The following is a 21456-nucleotide window of genomic DNA, read 5'->3' as shown; positions in this document are numbered from 1 at the left end:
CCCCTAAGGATCCAACCACTTCAACTGTATTGATCAGGTCTTCCACATTTGTTAAGATTAGATCAAGAGTTGCTGATCCCCTTGTTGCCTCTTCTACCTTCTGGACCAGGGGTCCCCAAACTAAGGCCCGGGGGCCGGATGCGGCCCTCCAAGGTCATTTACCTGGCCCCTGCCCTCAGTTTTATAATATAATATTTTTATATCATTTTAAATAATCTATATATATAAAAGAGTGATGGAATCCTGGCGACCGACAAAACAACAAAACTAAAGGCCCCCCAACCCCGAAAACTGACAGCACAACCCCTCATCCACACCTCTAGGTTGATACAAAAAAAAGAAAAGAAAAAGAAAGTCCTAATTAGAGGGAGAGGAATAATTGTTTTTATCCAATTGCTGCCAGTTAGAAGGCTAAGCTCTGCCCACTCCTAGCAACCCACTCAGCCCAGGGGAAAGGCAGAATTAGGCCTCGCTTAGGCCTCTTCCACACTGCCTATAAAATACATAGACCCCCTCTGCCCTCACCACTTTCACAGTACACAAACAACCAAATGCATACTAAACATAAAGACAACCATACAACAGACATTCAATACAACTACTACCTCAACAATTTCTCACCAACACCACCAGACAATGCCACAGCAACGCGTGGCCAGGCACAGCTAGTATACTATATTGTATATACATATAATATTGATAATAATATTATAATGTTATACAATATAATACTAATAATAATACCATATAATAATATTAATTATATGTTATATATTACATATAATATTACAGTATAGTGGTATAGTTCAATGTAGTAATATATAATGCTAATATTGTGCTATGCTAATAATATAATATATTGTATGTACATACAGCTGCTCTGAGTCCCCTTCAGGGTGAGAAGGGCAGGATATAAATGTAATAAATAAATGTAGTAAATGAATAAATAAATAATTTTAGACTTAGGCTCACCTAAAGTCTGAAATGACTTGAAGGCACACAACAACAACAATCCTAATGAACCTGACTATCTCATTGGCCAGAAGCAGGCCCACACTTCCCATTGAAATCCTGATAGGTTTATGTTGTTTACAATTGTTTTCATTTTTAAATATTGTATTGTTCTTTCATTGTTGTTGTTGTTTTGCACTACGAATAAGACATGTGCAGTGTGCACAGGAATTTGTTCATTTTTTTTTCAAATGATAATTCGGCCCCTCCACAGTCTGAAAGATTGTGGACTGGCCCTCTGCTTTAAAAGTTTGGGGACCCCTGTTCTGGACCATAAAATTATCTGCAAGGCAAGTGAGGAATTTGTTGGACTTTGTACTCTTGGCTGAGTTTGTTTTCCAGCAGATATCGGGATAATTGAAATCGCCCATGACTACTATATCTCTTCTTTGTGCCTGTTTGGTCAGCTGTTGACAGAAGGCTTCATCAAGTCCTTCATCCTGACTCGGAGGTCTGTAGTAGACACCCACAACAAGATCTTTTTGAGTCCTGGTTCCCTTGATTCTTATCCAGATGCTTTCAAGCTGGTTTCCCGGATTACAGTCTTGCATTTCTTCTGCAACGTAACTGTTTTTGACATATAAAGCTACTCCCCCTCCTCTCCCCTTTGTTCTATTTCTGTGAAAGAGGTTATAGCCCTCAATGGTTAAATTCCAGTGATGGGAGTCATCCCACCAGGTTTCAGTGATGCCTATGACATCGTATGTGTGGTGCTGTGCTAGGAGTTGGAGTTCGTCTTGCTTATTTCCCATGCTCTGAGCATTAGTGTAAAGACATGTAAGCCCCTGTGACCTCCCCTCGAACTGTTTATTTGGGATTATTTTGCTCTCTGTACTTGGTCCTTGCTGTGTTTGTGCAGCCCTCCGTTTAGCCTTTTGGCGGTTCCCTGTGGTCATGGGTAATATAATGTTCGCCAGGCTGTTGTTCCCCTCCCCCAGTGGATCTAGTTTAAAGTGCGCCTGATGAGGTTTGTGAGTCTGTGTGCAAAAAGATGTTTTCCTACTTGTGTGAGATGCACCCCATCGCTTGCCAGTAGTCCATCCTCTTGGAAGAGTAGATCATGGTCAAGGAAGCCAAAATGCTCCTCTTGACACCATTTTCTGAGCCAGTTATTGACCTGTACTATTTTTCCGGCCCTTGTAGAGCCGTGTCCTACAACGGGAGGAGGGATGAAAAGATCACATGTACATTATACAGTTTTAGCTTTGTTCCCAGAGCTCGAAAATCATTTGTGATCTTTTGAAAAGTATGCCTAGCGGTGTCATTGGTACCTACATGAATCAACATAAGGTGGGGAGGTGATGGGGCTTTAGGAGCCTGCTGAGCCTCTGAGTGATATGGTGTATTTTTGCCCCCGGGAGGCAGCATGTTTCTCGAGCCATCCCATCCGGTCTGGAAATGATGGCTTCCGTTCCTCTAAGGAGGGAGTCACCTACTACCAAGACCTGTTTCCTTTGAGGATTGTGCAAGACAGTGTGTATGTCCCCTGAAGAGTGTTCCTGTTGAAGTGAATCATGTAGATGTAAAATGTTGTCTTCCTCCTCAACATCCCCAGTGCATTCATCAATGACAATCCATTGAGATACATCCGAGAGCCCATTACTCTCCCAAGGATGTTCCTGTTGCTCCTGGTCTATGATTGGGGATGGAGCATTTGCATGATTACATAAGTGTGACTGTGGTGATGCACTGTCCCCGTCAGGGCTATCCCCTGCGCATTGATCCAGGGTGGTCCACTGAGTGGTATCTAAGAAACTGTGGTCCTCCACAAGATGTGTTTCCTGATTGTATGTTAATGATGTAAGAATTTCAAATCTGTTGTGTAAATGCAGCTGAGCAGAGGAGTTCTGCGGAGGCTGCCTGGTCCTGCATCTCCTTCTATGGGTGACCTCCTTCCAAGCCTGAGGGTTGTCTACCTTCAGAAAGATTCAGAAAACTGTATTGGATAAACCACATCAGCTCTCGTTTCTGATACAGAACATACACCATCCAGTAGTCGCCATCTGCTTGCCCACAGAAAACCATATTTAATAATCTTAGGCTGATATGGTCTAACCAATACAATTTTCTGAATCAGCACACCAAATAACCCCAAGAACAGGCCTAAAAACACAGACACCAAGGCGCTCCCGCTTCTAGGCACCACATGGAATGGCTCCACTCAGGGGGAGGGAGGAGAAGGAAAAGCAACAGTCAGGAGGGTTGTTGTCATGCCTTTCATGGTTAGTCAACATTTACCCTCCCGACATCCCCATTGCCTTGGCACTATAAGAGGGTTTTGCGAGACCAGTCACTCTCGGTGCAACAGTGTAGTAACTGTGAGGTCGTTGACCATATTTATTTCTTGGGGACCACCGGTGATTCACAGACCAGACCACAGGTTGGGAAGCACTGATTTAAAGTATGAGTGAGCGTGGGGAGTATTTGGCCCATCGAGTGCTTTTGACTATGGATGGCCATCTGTCAGGGGTGCGTTGAATGTGATTTTCCTGCTTCTTGGCAGGAAGTTGGACTGGATGGCCCGTGAGGTCTCTTCCAACTCTATGATTCTATGATTCAAACAAGCTCAGGCAGCAAATCTCCTTCACTCCATCCTGCCTCCCTTTCCCAACTCTCAGCTGAGCATATTTAATAATAATAATAATAATAATAATAATAATAATAATAATCTGCCAACTGCAAAAGGCCACCCTACTGGGATCTGCATGCATCATCCGAAAATACATCACACAGTCCTAGACACTTGGGAAGTGTTCGACTTGTGATTTTGTGATACGAAATCCAGCATGTCTATCTTGTTTGCTGTGTCATAATAAAATAATAATAATAATAATAATAATAATAATAATAATAATAATAATAATAATAAACTTTATTTGTATTCCACCCTATCACCCTGATGGGACTCAGGGCGGATTCCAACATAAAATGGCAAACATTCAAACATTCAAACAAATACTGAACATAAAAATCCCAGAGAAACCCCACATATAAAAATAACATTAAAACCTTGCATCAATTTAAAGTCTAACATCAATAAATTAAACCTAACATCAATAAAGTAAACTACATGTAGTCAAACAAAATTATATAAAAATTATATAAAAATCCAAACAAACAATTCAACTGTTCCACAACTGCATGCTCCCTCCAATTCCACATAACTCTCTTATCTTAACCTCCAATGACCAACTCACTTATCTTAACCTCCCATCCCCCAACCCTTTCAAACACAGACTCCAAACATATGTTTCATTACACCACAAAGAGAAAGGGAAATGAGAGTTAATGTGTTCCAGATAAGTCCCTCGATTAATTGCTATCCTTTTCTCCAAGAATTTGTTCTGAGATATGCTGTAGGATCTTGAGCAAATGTTCACAGTGGCTCTTAAAAAATGATTTGAAAGGGGAAGCGACAAAGCTGATGCAGCAGCAACTACGTACAGATATCACACCGGGCTTCTTTCAGTCTTGTGGTTGTGCAAGGGTGTCTAGTCTGACTGTCGGCCCTCCTCCCGGAACACACTTCGGATGCTAATATAATCGGCAGATCAACCAAGTCTTAAAGGCGTTAATGAAGTTTTATTTCCCTTAATGTCTTTTTTTTAAAAAAAAGAGTGTGGTGTGAGAGAGGGGAAAGTGATGATCAGATCCCCCAGTTCGGGTAGGACTACATGTAAGGTAAAGGTAAAGGTTTGCCCTGATGTTAAGTCCAGTCATGTCTGACTCTGAGTGTTGGTGCTCATCTCCATTTCTAAGCCAAAGAGCCCGCATTGTCCGTAGACACCTCCAAGGTCATGTGGCCGGCATGACTGCATGGAGTGCCGTTACCTTCTCGCTGGAGCGGTACCTATTGATCTACTCACATTTGCATATTTTCAAACTGCTAGGTTGGCAGGAGCTGGGGCTAACAGCGGGCACTCATTCCTCTCCCGGGATTTGAACCTAGGACCTTTTGGTCCGTAAGTTCAGCAGCTCAGCGCTTTAACACACTTCGCCACCGGGGCTCCCTGGACTACATGTAAAGGAGCATTTAAAACTCAAGTTACACCCTCTATACATTATTTCTTTGTTTGATGTGGTAGACTACAGCAAGCAGGGTTGGGCTCAAAGTACTTCATTCCCTGAGGTGACCAAAAAGATGTCATTTTATTCTTCAAATCCCAAATGCTGATCAGGATGACAGCAGAAATTGATTCCAACCCTAGCAAGGGTTGAATCCACCCCTGTGCCTGAATGCAGCAAGCTACCCGAGGACCAAATGAAGCACACGCCGCATATGTGGTTTTGTTTTCCAACACCTCACTATTGCTCTCCAGTACCCAAAACATAATGGTAGATCCAGTCCTGTTATTATCAGTACACATGTGACCTTTGCCTCTCACAATACTCTAAAGATGCATCTACAATGTAGAATGAATGCAGTTTGACAATGCTTTAACTGCTATGTCTCAACACTATGAATTCCTGGGAATTGTGGTTTGTTGAGACACCAGAACAAATAGGTAGAGAAAGCACAAGATGTTATAAAAATACAATTCCCATGGTTTCATACCACTGAGGTATGACAAGTAAAGTGGTGTCAGACTGCATTCATTCTAAGATGGAAATGCAGCCTAAGATGCCTGGCAGCACCTTCTCAATCCTACAAGGCAGCTAGAAATGGAATCATCATAGCTCACTGCCTCTATAAGAGCCCCCAGTGGTGTAATGGGTTAAACCCTTGTGCTGGCAGGACTGCTGAGTGACAGGTCAGTGGTTCAAATCCAGAGAGCAGATGAGCTCCCTCTGTCAGCTCCAGCTCCCCATGCGAGGACAGAGAGAAGCCTCCCATAAGGATGGTAAAACATCAAACATCCGGGCGTCCCCTGAGCAACGTCCTTGCTGATGGCCAATTCTCTCACACCAGAAGTGACTTGCAGTTTCTCAAGTCGCTCCTGACACGAAAAAAAAACCTGCCTCTATTCCCAACATGGATAGAAGATCTAAAAGGAGAGGATGGGTAAAACTGCTGAGAAAACTAGGAAAATTAACAAGACCAAACCTCTATTATCCCTTTCCTCCAGAATAGATCATGCACCAGGGTACCCAAGGCAGTTTCCCAAATGAAACCTTGTTCTGCGGCTTGAAACAGATCTAGAGACACAGCAGTATCCTGAAATGCCTGAAATGCACCTCTTCCTACAGCAGAGCTTTCCAAACATTTCATGTTGGTGACACACTTTTTAGACATACATCATTTCGCGACATAGTAATTCAGTTTTACTAGCAAACAGGTGGTTAAACCAAAACCTTATAAGAGATACAGACACATCCATAAATTGTAGTAATGGGGGGGGGGGAGTGACTTGAAAAACTCCAAGTCGCTTCTGGTGTGAGAGAATTGGCAGCCTGGAAGGACGTTGCCCAAGGGATGCCCGTATCAGAATCATAGAGTTGGCAGAGACCCCATGGACCACCCAGTCCAACCCCCTGCCAAGAAGCAGGAAATCGCATTCAAAGCACCCCTGAAAGATGGCCATCCAGCTTCTGCTTAAAAGCCTCCAAAGAAGGAGCCTCCACCACACTCCAGGGGTGTTTTGATGTTTTTACCATCCTTGTGGAAGGATTCTCTCCTATCTCCACATGGAGCTGGAGCTGATAGAGGGAGCTCATCTGTGCTCTCCCCGGGTTGGATTCGAACCAGCAACCTTCAGGTCAACAACCCAACCTTCAAGTCAGCAGTCCTGTTGGCACAGGGGTCTAACCCACTGCGCCACCGCAGTGAAGCATATGATGACATGACAGATCTCATGAAAATCTTTCATTTATATATTGAAAAAATACCGCATATGATTTGTACGATAATAACACAACATTTCCAAGATTTTTTGTCATTCATGAGTAACAATATATAAATATGTGCATTTTTTTTAAAGTGTAACACCAATAAAGTAACTATTTGCCATTTTACTGAGATGTATGAGGTTGATAGAATGAACACAGCTTTTGAATATTTGGTGGAATGACAGATAAAAAGATTTGCATTTTGTCATCAAGCATTTTAAAGCTTCCACATCTCACTAGTATTGCTTATTTCACAGAGGTTCCGAGGTTTATTGTTACATTAGTGTGACAAATGCAAAATCCAGACAAAATGGTATAGAACTCCTGTGCAATTCGCTCACATAACCAGAACCTTCCCAAAACAATGTTGGCACAACTGCGGGAAAACTGGGACATACACCCACATGTGGTAGGATTGTGAAAAAATACAAAAGTTCCATAAAATGATTAAAAAGGAAATGGAGGAGCTATTAGGGATAAAAACAGATTGGAACAAGAGACAATTTGTGCTCCAGAAAATTGAAGGCGAAGGGGGATCTAAAGAATGGGAGGGATTAATAAATTACATGTTAGATGCAATTAAAGTCTCAGTCACTTTAGGCTGGAAGGACCAAAAGAAATGGGACACAAAAACATGGTATAAATATTTAGCTGACGACCTTCTTCAAGACTACATTAGCAAAAGAAAAAGTTACTACAGGATGGGCCAAATCAGAAAGTCATGGGAGGCAAAATGGAAAGGCTTAATTTACAGAATAAAAGGGAAAGATAAATATAAAGAATCACAATAAATACATCAAAATTTGTAAACTGTTCCTAGGGAAGGGAGGGGAGGAGCAAGAGGGGGGATAATGTAAACATATGTTACCAATGGAAAATGTTTTGAATGTTTGTATAATTTTGTGTAGCACTATTTACAATAATTTTGAAAATAATAAAAAACATTTCTAAAAAAACCCATTAGTGTGACATATACTGAAGCCAACACACTAACATGTCGCAATACACAGTTTAGAAAACTCTGACCTACAGGATAGACGTAACTGGATGGATGCCCAGAAGAGCCTTCTGCAGGAACGGCCTAACACACAACTCATTCAAAACCTCTCCCTCCCACCAGTTGAAGCAGCATTAACTGTTTCTAGGACCTCACAGACTTCTCTCCCTTCACTAGAAAGAAATGTTAAAATAAGCAAGTGGTAAGCCATACTACTTGATACCACTTTCTTGTATTTCCTCTTTATACAGTTCTGAGAAGTTTTAAGAACTGTCTCAGAGTCTGTACTCGACGTCTTGCTGTCTTTCTCACCACAGTCCCCAACCAACCAGGAGTCCCAAACTTCTCCACTTCCTTCCTCCCAACACCACAGAGCTCTTATTGTTCCTAGGTCTACAGACCATCCATTTTGCTGTAACCCAACTTTCTCACTTTTTTACTTCTTGGGAGCAATGACCAACCTCGATAAAATAGTGAAGATCAGAGACATCACATTGGCAACAAAGGTCTGCATAGTTAAAGCAATGGTAGTAACCTAAGGATGAGAAAGCTGGACCATAAGGAAGGCTGAGCGAAGGAAGATAGATGCTTTTGAACGTGGTGTTAGAGGAAGATTATGAGAGTGCCTTGGACCGCAAGAAGATCCAACCAGTCCAGGAAATAATGCTCGACTGCTCACTGGATGGAAGGATATTACATGCAAAGATGAAGTACTTTGGCCACATAATGAGAAGGCAGAAAAGCTTGGACAAGATAATGGTGCTGGGGGAAATGGAAGAAAAAGGAAGGGGAGCCAACCAAGGGCAAGATGGATGGCTGGTAACTGGTTTGACTTTGAAGGAGCTGGAGGTGGCAATGGCCAACAAGGAGCTCTGGCGTGGGCTGGTCTGTGAGGTCACGAAGAGTCGGAAGCAACTGAACAAATAAACAACAAAAAACTTTCTCACGGGCCCTTTCAAATTTTTACCCTCATTACCTAGTCTTTCCTCAGATACTTACTTCACACTTAGTTGCTGACTTAGCCACACTTCACATACTTAAAAACTATACCCTCTCCGGGCCTTCCCACTCCATTAGCCTCATTGCTTTGCATAGATCTTATGTCCTTCTTAATTTTCTGGGACCTTTTCCCATGTGGCTTTACAGTCCGTGGTCTAATTCAAACCACCTATAGGTGAGAATCATGCATTTGGCAGAGGATGCTGGGATTGCTGTTGGAAAAATATCATCCTGTACTGCTTAAGTCTCTATGGTTAGGTAGGAAGCCTAGAAAAGAGTTAGGGACACCTTCCCCAGTTCTATGCATGCTCTGATTAGGCTTTACTATTGTTTCCTCCTTCCTGTCCTATTTAGGTCAACCCACCCTTTGATGCCTTAGAAATGTGATCTCTCCTAGGGTTGACGTAACTTCCCAATTTGGCCTTTGGAATGTTTATGGCCCTAGAGAAGAAGCGACCCACGAGGTTTGGTCGCCATTCCATCTTTCTGCTTTGTTCCATTTTGTCCCCTCTTCTAGTCAAGATGTAGACCTTTGTTATTTTAATCCATCTATGTGTATTAGAACAGATTAGATTAGATCGTTAGCTCCAAACCTTTTCTATCCTTTTCTATCCATCAATGGATTTCTTTTTACCTCAATAAATGCTTTTAAACTTTAAAGCTAACTTTGCGTTCCTTTGCCTTCCTGAAGACACAGAGGCCTTCCAAAACTCACACCTCGTAAGTCTCACTGCTGCATAGGAAGAAATGCTTCCATTTACTCTGCAATTTTAATGGGAATTTACCTCATAAAGGGCGTGATTTGAGCTTTGGCGGCTCATCAATTCCCAACAATTGCAAGTTTCAGCAGCTATAGACAGCACATCAATAGTGAGGAATGCTGGAGGTTGCTATGGGGCATAAAGGGGATGAGGCATGTTGACTTCATATCAATCTATATTCTAGTGTTGCTTTCCATTAGGAGGAAACATTGGGCAACAAGATTTACACCGATCGCTGATGAAGACTGTTAACAGAAATGTGTCTGGCTTCTGATTAAATAGATGCAACTTTGGGTTATCTTTTTCCTTTCAACTAATAATTTATTTCCTATGGACCTTCTTTCCTACTGTTATTTATAATATAGGCTCTGCAGTGTTAGTTTGAACAATTGGTTATTTTAGTGATTCGTTAAACACACCCACACATACACATAACATTTATATCCTTAATTTTTGTTCATCTTAGGGCATCTGGAGGGCCACAGGCTTCCCATCTCACTCAACAGATCTATCATAATTATTTTTAATTTCTCTTACAACAAGCTTAGAAGAAGCTTAGGACCCTTCCACACAGCCATATAACCCAGAATAGCAAGACACAATAACCCACAATATTTGCTTTGAACTGGACTATATGAGTCCACACTGCCATATATTGCAGTTCAAAGGAGGTAATGTGGGATTTTATTCAGCTGTGTGGAAGGGGCCTTAGGATCATTTTGTTCAATGCCTCTTATACCAGCTTAAGTGATATACATTCACTTATGCAGGTTGGCTATCTTTTATCCAGAATTCTGAAATTGTGCAAATGGCTGAAATTGCAACAGCTTTGCTTTCTGATGTCTCCATGCACACAAACATTGTTTCATGCACAAAACTATTAAATATGTTAGATATACAATTAGCTTTAGGCTATGTGGATAAAGTATACACCAGTTTCTCACTATTTCTTGTATTCTAGGACTCAACAGATTTTAGGATAGAGCCATGGTACTGGTTACATACTAGTAGGACTGTAGCCAAGCAAGGGGGGGGGTAGGGTTTCAACCCCCTCTGAAATTTTTCAGGTTTATAAAAATCGGTTTACTCATGAATTTTAACTGGTTAACCAAATCCCCATGAGTGTCCACTGAAGTTTATTGATGGAGCCTGATTTCTAAATTATTTGGCATTATGGAACTACTCTTCATAATTCGCTAAAAAAAGTTTCAAACCCCCCCCCCCCCCCCGCCCTGAAATTTTTTTTTGGCATACAATTCATTTATTTATTTACACTATTTATGTTCCACCCTTCTCACCCCGAGGGGGACTCAGGGCAGATCACAATACATGGCAAATATTCAATGCCATTAGACATACGACATATAGACAAAGACAGAGGCAAAGACACAGAGGCAATTTAACATTTCGAGTTGGCTTCATGAGGGTATGCTCGATTCTGGCCACAGGGGGAGCTGCTGCTTCATCATCCATTGTGACACTAAGTCCTTGATGGAGTACTTTCTCATTCTTCCACACGCTACTGGACGATTTTATGGTGTCGTAAATTAGTTAAATTAGTCTCCCCGCATCAAGTGGTACCTAAATTTCCTACTTGATAGATGCAACTATCTTTCGGGTTGTTTAGGACAACAACGAGCTAGGCTATTTTAATGGTCGGGTGCTCAATCTGACCCGGGCTGGCTCGAACTCATGACCTCTCGGTCAGTGGTAATTTATTGCAGCTGGCAACAGCCCGCCCCTCTAGTGTCTAGCGTCAGGTCTAGAAATATATCCTCCAGGTTCTGAACTTCATATGCCACTAGATCCTCCAAGCCCATGACTCCACTGAGAATGAAAATTCTGGACAGTTCTAAGGAGACACAGATTCAAATCTCAATTTGCCCATGAAGCTTACTGGGTGACCTGTAATAGTAAAAGCTCACTTATTGACCTTCAGTTAATTGGAATATCTCAAACTAATCTATCTCACAGGACTGATATGAAGTCAAAGATAAGACATGCTGGCATTCGTTCATGTGTATTATCTCATGCTCCTTGGAAGAAGCGCTGGGAAATAAAAATTAAGAAGAAATATACAACATGTTTTGATATTTTCCAAAAAGGGCATGAATCTCAGCCATTGAGTAAGCAAGCCCTCGTCGACTACTACAATACACAGATTTCAAAGCAGTCAAAATGCTTTCCCTGGTCCCAGTCATGTTGCTGTGGCACATGGTGTATACACCTACAATCTTGGAATTATCAACTGGGTAGAAAACAAACATTCCTTATTATCAGGAAAGGAAAAGGGCCAAAAATCATAGATATACTTGGCAGTGACCAGATGTGTGTGAAATACCAGAGCAGTACATGGAACCAGTTCCCATGCAGCTGCGGGAATCTACCAGTCTGTAGCCCAAAGCTCAGCAACAGAATATGGGACAGAGATCCTTTCGGGCGAAGTGATGAATGCTGATCCCTTACCTTCTTCCAAGCCGAAAACTTTCAATGCTAGAAGCAACAACCATGCCATACTCAGTTTATTTCCCATGGTGCCTACAATGTCCTGCATGAAAAGACAGAGAGGGTTAGAACAAAGGATAATGCCAAATAACATTGAATTCCATGCCCATATGTTCATTATATTGCCACTGATATCTTATAGGACAGTACTGGGGAATTTTACCAACCAGCTCCCCTTTGGCCATCAACTCAGTACAGTACTGAAACTGGGCTTGGCTTAAGGCTACTGACTTCTTTGCTGATGCTCAACTTTCAACTCTATTCTTCCTGGGCTTTAGTGGGGACTTTAGTGTTTTTGTTTTGTTTTCAGATTTTATTTTTTATTTTTATTCTTTTTATTTTTTGTGGAGACCTCCTAATTTGCTTACTGGCTCGTGTTTATCATTGATGACTGGGCTTAGCGAAATATACTATTTAATTGATGAGTCTCCACAATAATTGTAATCGGTTTTGAATGTTTTTAATACTTAATATTGATTTATGTCTCATTTCTGGACATTGTTGTGCTTTATGTGATTTTTTTCTTGTATTTTATGTTAAATGTGCTTTGGTTTGTATTGTATTATGTTGTGAGTCGCTTTGGGCCTGGTTAGGAAGAAAAGCGGGATATAAATAAATATTTATTATTATTATTATTATTTTACAAAAACACAGTATGACACAACAAACGAGATGTATATGCTGGATTTCGTATCACAAGATCACAAGTCGAACACTTCCCAAGCGTTTAGGACTGTGTGATGTATTTTCGGATGATGCACACAGATCCAAGTAAGGAGGCCTTTTGCAGTTGACAGATCATGATTTTGTCAATGTTTATTGTTTTCAAGTGCAGGCTGAGATCTTTTGGCATGGCACCCAGTGTGCCGATTACCACTGGGACCACCTGTATTATTATTATTATTATTATTATTATTATTATTATTATTATTATTAGATTGACAATCTCCACTGAATTCAACCCTGATACAGTGAGATCAATGTAATGTGGAGGCTCAAGTTGAAAACTCTATTCAGTGTTCAGAGGTTGTCCTTGGGCCAATCACCTCTCAGTCTGATCACTTCACATGTTTTGCGAATGAATCAAGTGGAGAGAATATACGGCTGTGTGGAAGGGCCCAGACCAACCCTGGGCTTGTCACACTCTCTTAGCCTCAAAGGAAAGGCAACGAATAAACAGTGTGCCATGAAAATCTCATGATAGGATCACCTAAGAATCGGCATCAGTCTGAGATAACTTGAGAGCACATAGCAAAAACAATTCTAGATGGGCAGAAGAAAACTCCTGAAAGGAAGGGCAACTGTTTCAGAGCAATCTTACTAGTACTGCTCTATATTGTAGGTATCACATTAACCTGACTCACTTCCTTTACTTTCTGTGACCCTTCTACAATTACGTCACCAACCAACAACATACATTTTGAGAAACATACACAGACAGTTTTATCTGTGTCTGCATTCCCCAGTTTATCTCACTTTGGGCTTCTCTGATTGTAACAAATGCTTCCTGGGCAGGGAAAATAAACACAATTACAGTAGAGTCTCACTTATCCAACATAAATGGGCCAGCAGAACGTTGGATAAGCGAATATGTTGGATAATAAGAAGAGATTAAGGAAAAGCCTATTAAACATTAGGTTATGATTTTAAAAATTAAGCACCAAAACATCATGTTCTACAACAAATTTGACAGAAAAAGTAGTTCAATACGCAGTAATGCTATGTAGTAATTACTGTATTTACGAATTTAGCACCAAAATATCACAATATATTGAAAACTTTGACTACAAAAATGCTTGGATAATCCAGAACATTGGATAAGCGAGTGTTGGATAAGTGAGACTCTACTGTATCTTTAAACTATTGATAGTTAAAATCATACATAGGTAAAAATAACGTCCAGTCAGTCAAAGGGTTAGGAAATAAAAGTAAGAGATAACATATAAACATAATTTTGTAAGTGGGAAGACACGTCTGTTATGTCTGTAGTGGTACTTATTAGGCTATAGTTATCTATGTTGTATGCTGTCAATTTATGTTTAGTTTGTTGTTTGTATATTGCTATACTCATTAAGACTATATTGAAGTCCTGTATACAAGCAGTCCCTGAGATACAAACATCTGACTTACAAATGACTCATAGTTAAGAACGGGGATGAGACAACAGGAAGTGAGAGAAATCTACCCCCTGGAAGGGAAATTCACTCCCAAAAGAGTTATAATGGGGAAAAGGTGTCTTAACTGAAGCTTTGTCACCAATCCTTGTTTCCACACCATGCCAATTTTTTCAGAATACAATGATCACAGGGACAGAAAGTGAAGGGAAATCTTCTGAAGAGGGGCACAGACAGCAAAACAAACACCGGGGAGGGGTGTTAACCCTTCCTATACTATCCAAACCTTTTATATATATGTATATGGATGAAGCTATACTTTAAAAATATGCCTGTTTTGACTTACATACAAATTTAAACTTAAAAACAAACCTACAAAACCTATCTTGTTCAATTTACAATTCCCACCACCACCAGGAGATTTTTTTTTACAGAGGTCCCTTCCACACAGCCAAATAAAATCTCCCATTTTCTGCTTTGAACTGGAATAAATGGCAGTGTGGACTCAGGTAAGCCAGTTCAAAGCAGATATTGTGGGATTTTCTGCCTTGATATTCTGGGTTATATTGCTGTGTGGAAGGGCACTGAGTCTCCTTTGCCAGGTAATCTGGGATAAGAAGATAGTCTGGGATAAATAAATAATCTGGGATCAGATCCTGGGATATAAGGACTATGTAGGGCCTGGGGGCCCTTCCAAACAGCCCTATATCCCAGAATATCAAGATAGAAAATCCCACAATATCTGTTTTGAACTGGTTTATCTGTCTACAATGACATATATTCCAGTTCAAATCAGAAAATGTGTGATTTTATTCAGCTGTGTCGAAGGGGCCTGAGTTTCCACTGAAAGCCAATCCGGGAGATGCAGAGAATCTAGGATCTGATCCTGGGATACGAGAAATGTGTAGAAGGGGCCTGGGTCTCCTCTGACAGGTAATCTGGGATAAGGAGATAATCTGCGGTCGGATCCTGGGATATAGAAGGGGTCGAAGGGACCATGAACTGGCCCTCAGTTTAAAAAGTTTGAGGATCCCTGGGGTAGATGCAGCCCAAAGCCATGTATCCTACTGTGTTTTCTCCTGCATCCACTCTCCTTCTCAGGTCCAATTTAGCTCTCAAAGGCAGGATCTACACTGCCCTATATCCCAGGATCTGAACCAAGAGTATCTGCTTTGAATTAAATTATATGAGCCTACACTGACAAATAATCTGAGATAAGGGTTAGAAGACATGATAATCAAGTTTGCAGACGACACCAAACTGGGAGGGATAACCGATACTTCAGAAGACAGGAGCAGAATTGAAAACAATCTTAACATATTAGAGAAGTGGTTCTCAACCTGGGGTCCCCAGATGTTTTTGGCCTTCAACTCCCAGAAATCCTAACAGCTGGTAAACTGGCTGGGATTTCTGGGAGTTGTAGGCCAAAAACATCTGGGGACCCCAGGTTGAGAACCACTGGATTAGGGAGATAGGCTGAAACCAGCAAAACGAAGTTCAACAGGGACAAATGCAAGATACTCCACTTAAGCAGAAAAAATGAAATGCAAAGATATACGTAGAATGGAGGATGCCAGTCTCAACAGCAGCTCGGCGGCAAAAAAAGCCAATGGGATTTTGGCCTGCATAAATAGGAGTATAGTGTCTAGATTAGGCTGTTAGGAATTGTGGGAGTTGAAGTCCAAAACATCTGGAGGACTGAAGTTTGCCCATGCCTGGTCTAGATCCAGGGATGTCATGCTGTCCCTCTATTCTGCCTTGGTCAGACCACATCTGGAATCACACTGGGTCCAATTGTGGGTACCCCAGTTTAAGGGAGATGGTTTTTTTTGTTTTGTTTTTTCATGTCAGGAGCAACTTGAGTCACTCTGGAGTGAGAGAATTGGCCGTCTGCAGGACGTTGCCCAGGGAATGCCTGGATATTTTGATGTTTTTACCATTCTTGTGGGAGGTTTCTCTCATGTCCCTGCATGGAGATGGAGCTGATAGGGGGAGCTCATCCGCACTCTCCCCGGGTGGGATTCGAACCTGGCACCTTTCAGGTCAGCAACCCAACCTTCAAGTCACGAGGCTTTAGTCCACTACGCCATCGGGGGCTCCTAGGGAGATGCTGACAAGCTGGAATGTGTCTGGAGGGGGGGGCGACTAAAATTATCAAGGATCTGGAGAACAAGCCCTATGAGGAGCAGCTGAAAGAGCTGGGCATATTTAGCCTGCAGAAGAGAAGGAGATATGATGAGGGCCATGGATAAATATGTGAGGGGAAGTCATAGGGAGGAGGGAGCAAGCTTATTTTTTTGCTGCTCTGGAGACTAGGACGCAGAACAATGGTTTTAAGCTACACCAGTGGTTATCAACCTGTGGGTCCCCAGATGTTTTTGGCCTACAACTCCCAGAAATCCCAGCCAGTTTACCAGTTACAGTAGAGTCTCACTTATCCAACATAAATGGGCCGGCAGAACGTTGTATAAGCAAATATGTTGGATAATAAGGAGGGATTAAGGAAAACCTATTAAACATCAAATTAGGTTATGATTTTACAAATTAAGCACCAAAACATCATGTTATACAACAAATTTGACAGAAAAAGTAGTTCCATGCGAAATAATACAATGTAGTAATTACTGTGTTTACGAATTTAGCACCAAAATATCACAATTTATTGAAAACATCGACTACAAAAATGCATTGGATAATCCAGAACGTTAGATAAGCGAGTGTTGGATAAGTGAGACTCTACTGTATTAGGATTTCTGGGAGTTGAAGGCCAAAACATCTGGGGACCCCAGGTAGGAAAAACTGAACTACAGGAAAGGAGATTCCACCTGAACATTAGGAAGAACTTCCTAACTGTGAAGCTGTTCAGCAGCGGAACTCTCTGCCCCAGAGTGTGGTGGAGGCTCCCTCTTTGGAGGCCTTTAAGCAGAGGCTGGATGGCCTTCTGTTGGGGATGCTTTGAATGCGATTTTCCTGCTTCTTGGCTGAATGGGGTTGGATTGGATGACCCACGAGGTCTCTTCCAACTCTATGATTCAATGAAGGAGATAATCTGGGAACAGATCCTGGGACATAGGGCAGTGTAGATCCACCCAAAGAGAGAGAGAGAGAGAGCCATCCTGCCTGACCGAAAACTAGAGCTTGAAGAGGTTCCTGGGACCAGCTTCTCCAGGCTTTGGAGAAGCCTTTCCCGCACTTACCCTGCCGAGGGTCTCAAGAGGAACCAGCGACGCCTCTCTCTGGGCTCCCAAATCCGGGACGGAGAGAAGGAGGAGGAAAATAGGAGGCAGGCACGGATCCGCCCTGCCTCTGGCGATGACTGCTTCCCACCAGCGCCCTCTGTTATCTCCCCGCCCTCTCTTTCTGCAGCCAAACCAACTTTCACAAGCACCCTAACCTTTTATTCTGCCTTTAAATAAATAAATAAAGTGTGGGGCGAGCTCCAAAGGAAGCGCAAAAAACACGGGTGAGTCATCCTTGCAGGGAGACTTCCCCCTTTGGCCCACGCGCGGGTGGCGGGAAGGGGAGGGGAGGCCAGTTTTGGGTCCAGGTGACTTCCTGGCCCTGAAAAAAAAGGGGGGGAGGGCAGGGGAAAAGGCATCCACACTGCAGAAGAGATGCGCTTTGACGCTGCTTTCCATGCAATGGCTGGGATGCTGTGGCATCCCGGAAGTTGCAGGGTTTTGTTTTGTTTTTTTACAAGGCCTTCGCCTGCTCGGTTCATGCAAATGAACTGCAGAATGAATGAATGCAGCCTGACTTGATTGCTGGGGCTCAATGCTATGGGCTCTTGCTGCACAGTCGTTTAGTCTTCTCTGACTCTTTGTGACCTCATGGACCAGTCCACGCCAGAGCTCCCTGTCAGCCATCACCGCTCCCAGTTCCTTCAAGATCAAGCCAATCACTTCCAAGGATACCGTCCATCCATCTTGCCCTTGGTCGGCCTCTCTTCCTTTTTCCTTCCATTTTCCCCAGCATCCTGGTCTTTTCCAAGCTTTCCTGTCTCCTCATGATGTGGCCAAAATACTTCAGCTTTGCATCTAATATCCTTCCCTCCAATGAGCAGCCGGGCACTATTTCCTGGAGGATGGACTGGTTGGATCTTCTTGCAGTCCAAGGCACTCTCAGGATTTTCCTCCAGCACCAGAGTTCAAATGTGTCTATCTTCCTTCACTCAGCCTTCCTTATCGTCCAGCTCTCACATCCATAGGTTACTATGGGGAATACCATTGCTTTCACTATGCGGGCCTTCGTTGCCAGTGTGATGCCTCTGCTCTTCACTATTTTGTCAAGGTTGGCCATTGCTCTCCTCCCAAGAAGTAAACGTCTTCTGATTTACTGGCTGCAGTCTGCATCTGCAGTGATCTTCGCGCCTAGAAATATAAAGTCTGTCACTGCCTCCATGTTTTCTCCCTCTATTTGCCAGTTATCAATGGGTGTAGTTGCCATGATCTTGGTTTTCTTGACGTTTAACTGCAACCCAGCTTTTGCACTTTCTTCTTTCACCTTGGTGATAAGGCTCCTCAGCTCCTCCTCGCTTTCGGCCATCAGAGTGGTATCATCTGCATACCTAAGGTTGTTAATGTTTCTTCCAGCAATTTTAACTCTGGCCTTGGATTCCTCAAGCCTCACACGTTGCATGATGTGTTCTGCGTACAAGTTGAATAGGGAGGGTGAAAGTATGCAGCCCTGCCGCACTCCTTTCCCAATCTTGAACCAGTCTGTTGTTCCATGGTCTGTTCTTACTGTGGCTACTTGGTCTTTATACAGATTTCTCAGGAGACAGACAAGGTGACTTGGTATCCCCATACCACCAAGAACATGCCACAGTTTGTTATGGTCCACACAGTCGAAGGCTTTAGAATAGTCAATAAAGCAGAAGTAGATGTTTTTCTGAAACTCCCTGGCTTCCTCCGTTATCCAGCGGATATTGGCAATTTGGTCTCTTGTTCCTCTGCCTTTTCTGAACCCAGCTTGGACATCTGGCAGCTCTCGCTCCATGTATTGCTGAAGTCTGCCTTGCAGGAGCTTGAGCATTACCTTACTGGCATGGGAAATAAGGGCCACTGTATGGAAGTTTGAGCATTCTTTAGCATATCCCTTTTTTGGTAGGGGGATATAAATTGATTTTTCCCAATCTGGTGGCCAATCTTGTGTTTTCCATATTTTCAAAGAATCATAGAGTTAGAAGAGACCGCATGGGCCATCTAGTCCAACCCCCTGCCATGCAGGAAAAGCACAAACTACCACTGACAGATGTCCTCTGTTTAAGTTTCCAAGGAAGGCGCTTCCACCAGACTCTGAGGCAGAGAGTTCCACTTCTAAACAGCTCTTACAGTCAGGAAGTTCTTTCTAATCTAATGTTCAGGTGGAATCTCCTTTTCCTGGAATTCGAACCCATTGTTCCGAGTCCTAGGGCCCTTTCACACAGCCATATAACCCAGAATATCATAGTAGATAATTCACAGTATATACTTTGAACTGGTCCATGAGGTCACAAAGAGTCGGAAACGACTATGTGAATGACTATTTGACTGGGCAGATTTGGAAACTGTAATCCAAGCTCTGAAGGGAGACAGAGGGCTCTTCCACGTAGCCATATAACCCCAGAATATCAAGACAGAAAATTCCACAAAATCTGCCTTGAACTGGGTTATCTGAGTCCACACTGCTGTACATTCCGGTTCAAAGCAGAAAATGTGGGATTTTATACAGCTATGTGGAAGTGTTATCGAACACAGATTCAAGTTAATAAAATTTTAACTGCAGCTTATCTTTAAATCAGTGGTTCTCAACCTTCCTAATGCCGCGACTCCTTAATATAGTTCCTCATGTTGTGGTGACCCCAAAGCATACAATTGTTTTTGTTGCTACAGTGTTTCCTCACTACTTCGCAGTTAGCTTTTCGTGCCCTCGCTGTTTTAATGTTTTTAAATAAACACTAAAATAATAGTATAAATCATAAAATAATATTATAAATCCTCTTTCTACTTCCTTCCTAAGGAGAAGCCTAAGGAAGGAAGGAAGAAGCCGAAGGGAGAGAAAAGGAGGCTGAAGCAGCTTTGTTTTTGCCTCACAAGGCATGTGCGTGCTTGAGAGGCGAGGAGGGGACAGAGACGCTACTTTCCAGTGAGATTGTAAACAACACAAATGTAGCATCTCTACGCGGATTTTCACTTTTCGCGGGTGGTCCTGGAACATAACCCCAGTGATAAGTGAGGATACACTGTACTTCATAACAGTAATTTTGCTACTATTATGAATCATAATATAAATATCTGATATGCAGGATGTATTTTCATTCACTGGACCAAATTTGACACAAATACCCAATACGCCCAAATTTGAACACTGGTGGGGTTGGGATGGGGATGGATTTTGTCATTTGGAACCTGGAGTTGCTGGGATTTAGAGTTCACCTACAATCAAAGAGCATTCTGAACTTCACCAACGATGGAATTGAACCACACTGTCTTGGCATACAGAACTCCTATGACCAACAGAAAGTACTGGAAGGTTTTGGTGGGCATTGATCTTGAGTTTTGGAGTTGTAGTTCACCTGCATCCAGAGAACACTGTGGACTCAAACAATGATGAATCTGGATCAAACTTGGCAGGAATACTCAATATGCCTAAATGTGAACACTAGTGGAGTTTGGGGAAAATAGACCTTGACATTTGGGAGTTGTAGTTGCTGGGATTTATAGTTTGCCTACAATCAAAGAGCCCCTTGAACCCCACCAATGATAGAATTGGGCCAAATTTTTCACACAGAACTCCCATGACTAACAAAAAATACTGATCTTTGGCACCCCCCTGAATCCCGCCTTGCAACCCCCCCCCGCCCCCCCCCCCCCGGGATCCCGACCCCCAGGTTGAGAAACGCTACTTAAATTAATTAATTCTGTAGACGTCTGGAGGTTCAGAGGAGCCCAGTAGCAGCTCACAGTGCCCAGGGTACTATTTGGACCAATTTCCCCTTTTTTATTAATTGTATTGACTAACAGCACTCCATGCAGTGATGCCGGCCACATGACCTAGGAGGTGTCTACGGACAACGCCGGCTCTTTGGCTTAGAAATGAAGATGAGCACCAACCTCAAGAGTCGTACATGAGTAGACTTGATGTCAGGAGAAAACCTTTACCTTTACCTACAGTGAGGCCAATGTAATGTGGAGGCTCAAGTTGTTTTTTCAAGTTGAAAATTCAGGGTTCAGAGGTTGCCCTTAGGCCAGTCATCTCTCAG

General features: G+C 42.5%; 1 protein-coding gene across 1 annotated transcript in view; it reads right to left on the bottom strand.

The window, feature by feature from the left end:
* The window catches only part of il27ra (interleukin 27 receptor subunit alpha), a 54590-nt gene extending 37031 nt beyond the window's left edge, over positions 1-17559 (bottom strand). The window contains exons 1-2 of the mRNA XM_008103722.3: positions 17411-17559; positions 12061-12142 (exon numbers count right to left, since the gene is read on the bottom strand). Of these exons, the coding sequence (XP_008101929.2) occupies positions 12061-12127 (67 nt within the window). The 5' untranslated portion in view covers positions 12128-12142; positions 17411-17559. The remainder of the gene's footprint in view (positions 1-12060; positions 12143-17410) is intronic.
* Positions 17560-21456: the final 3897 nt, after the last annotated feature.

Source organism: Anolis carolinensis, chromosome 2 (genome assembly GCF_035594765.1).
Source record: "Anolis carolinensis isolate JA03-04 chromosome 2, rAnoCar3.1.pri, whole genome shotgun sequence".
Classification (NCBI taxonomy): domain Eukaryota; kingdom Metazoa; phylum Chordata; class Lepidosauria; order Squamata; family Dactyloidae; genus Anolis; species Anolis carolinensis.
This window is presented reverse-complemented; position numbering and strand designations above follow the sequence as displayed.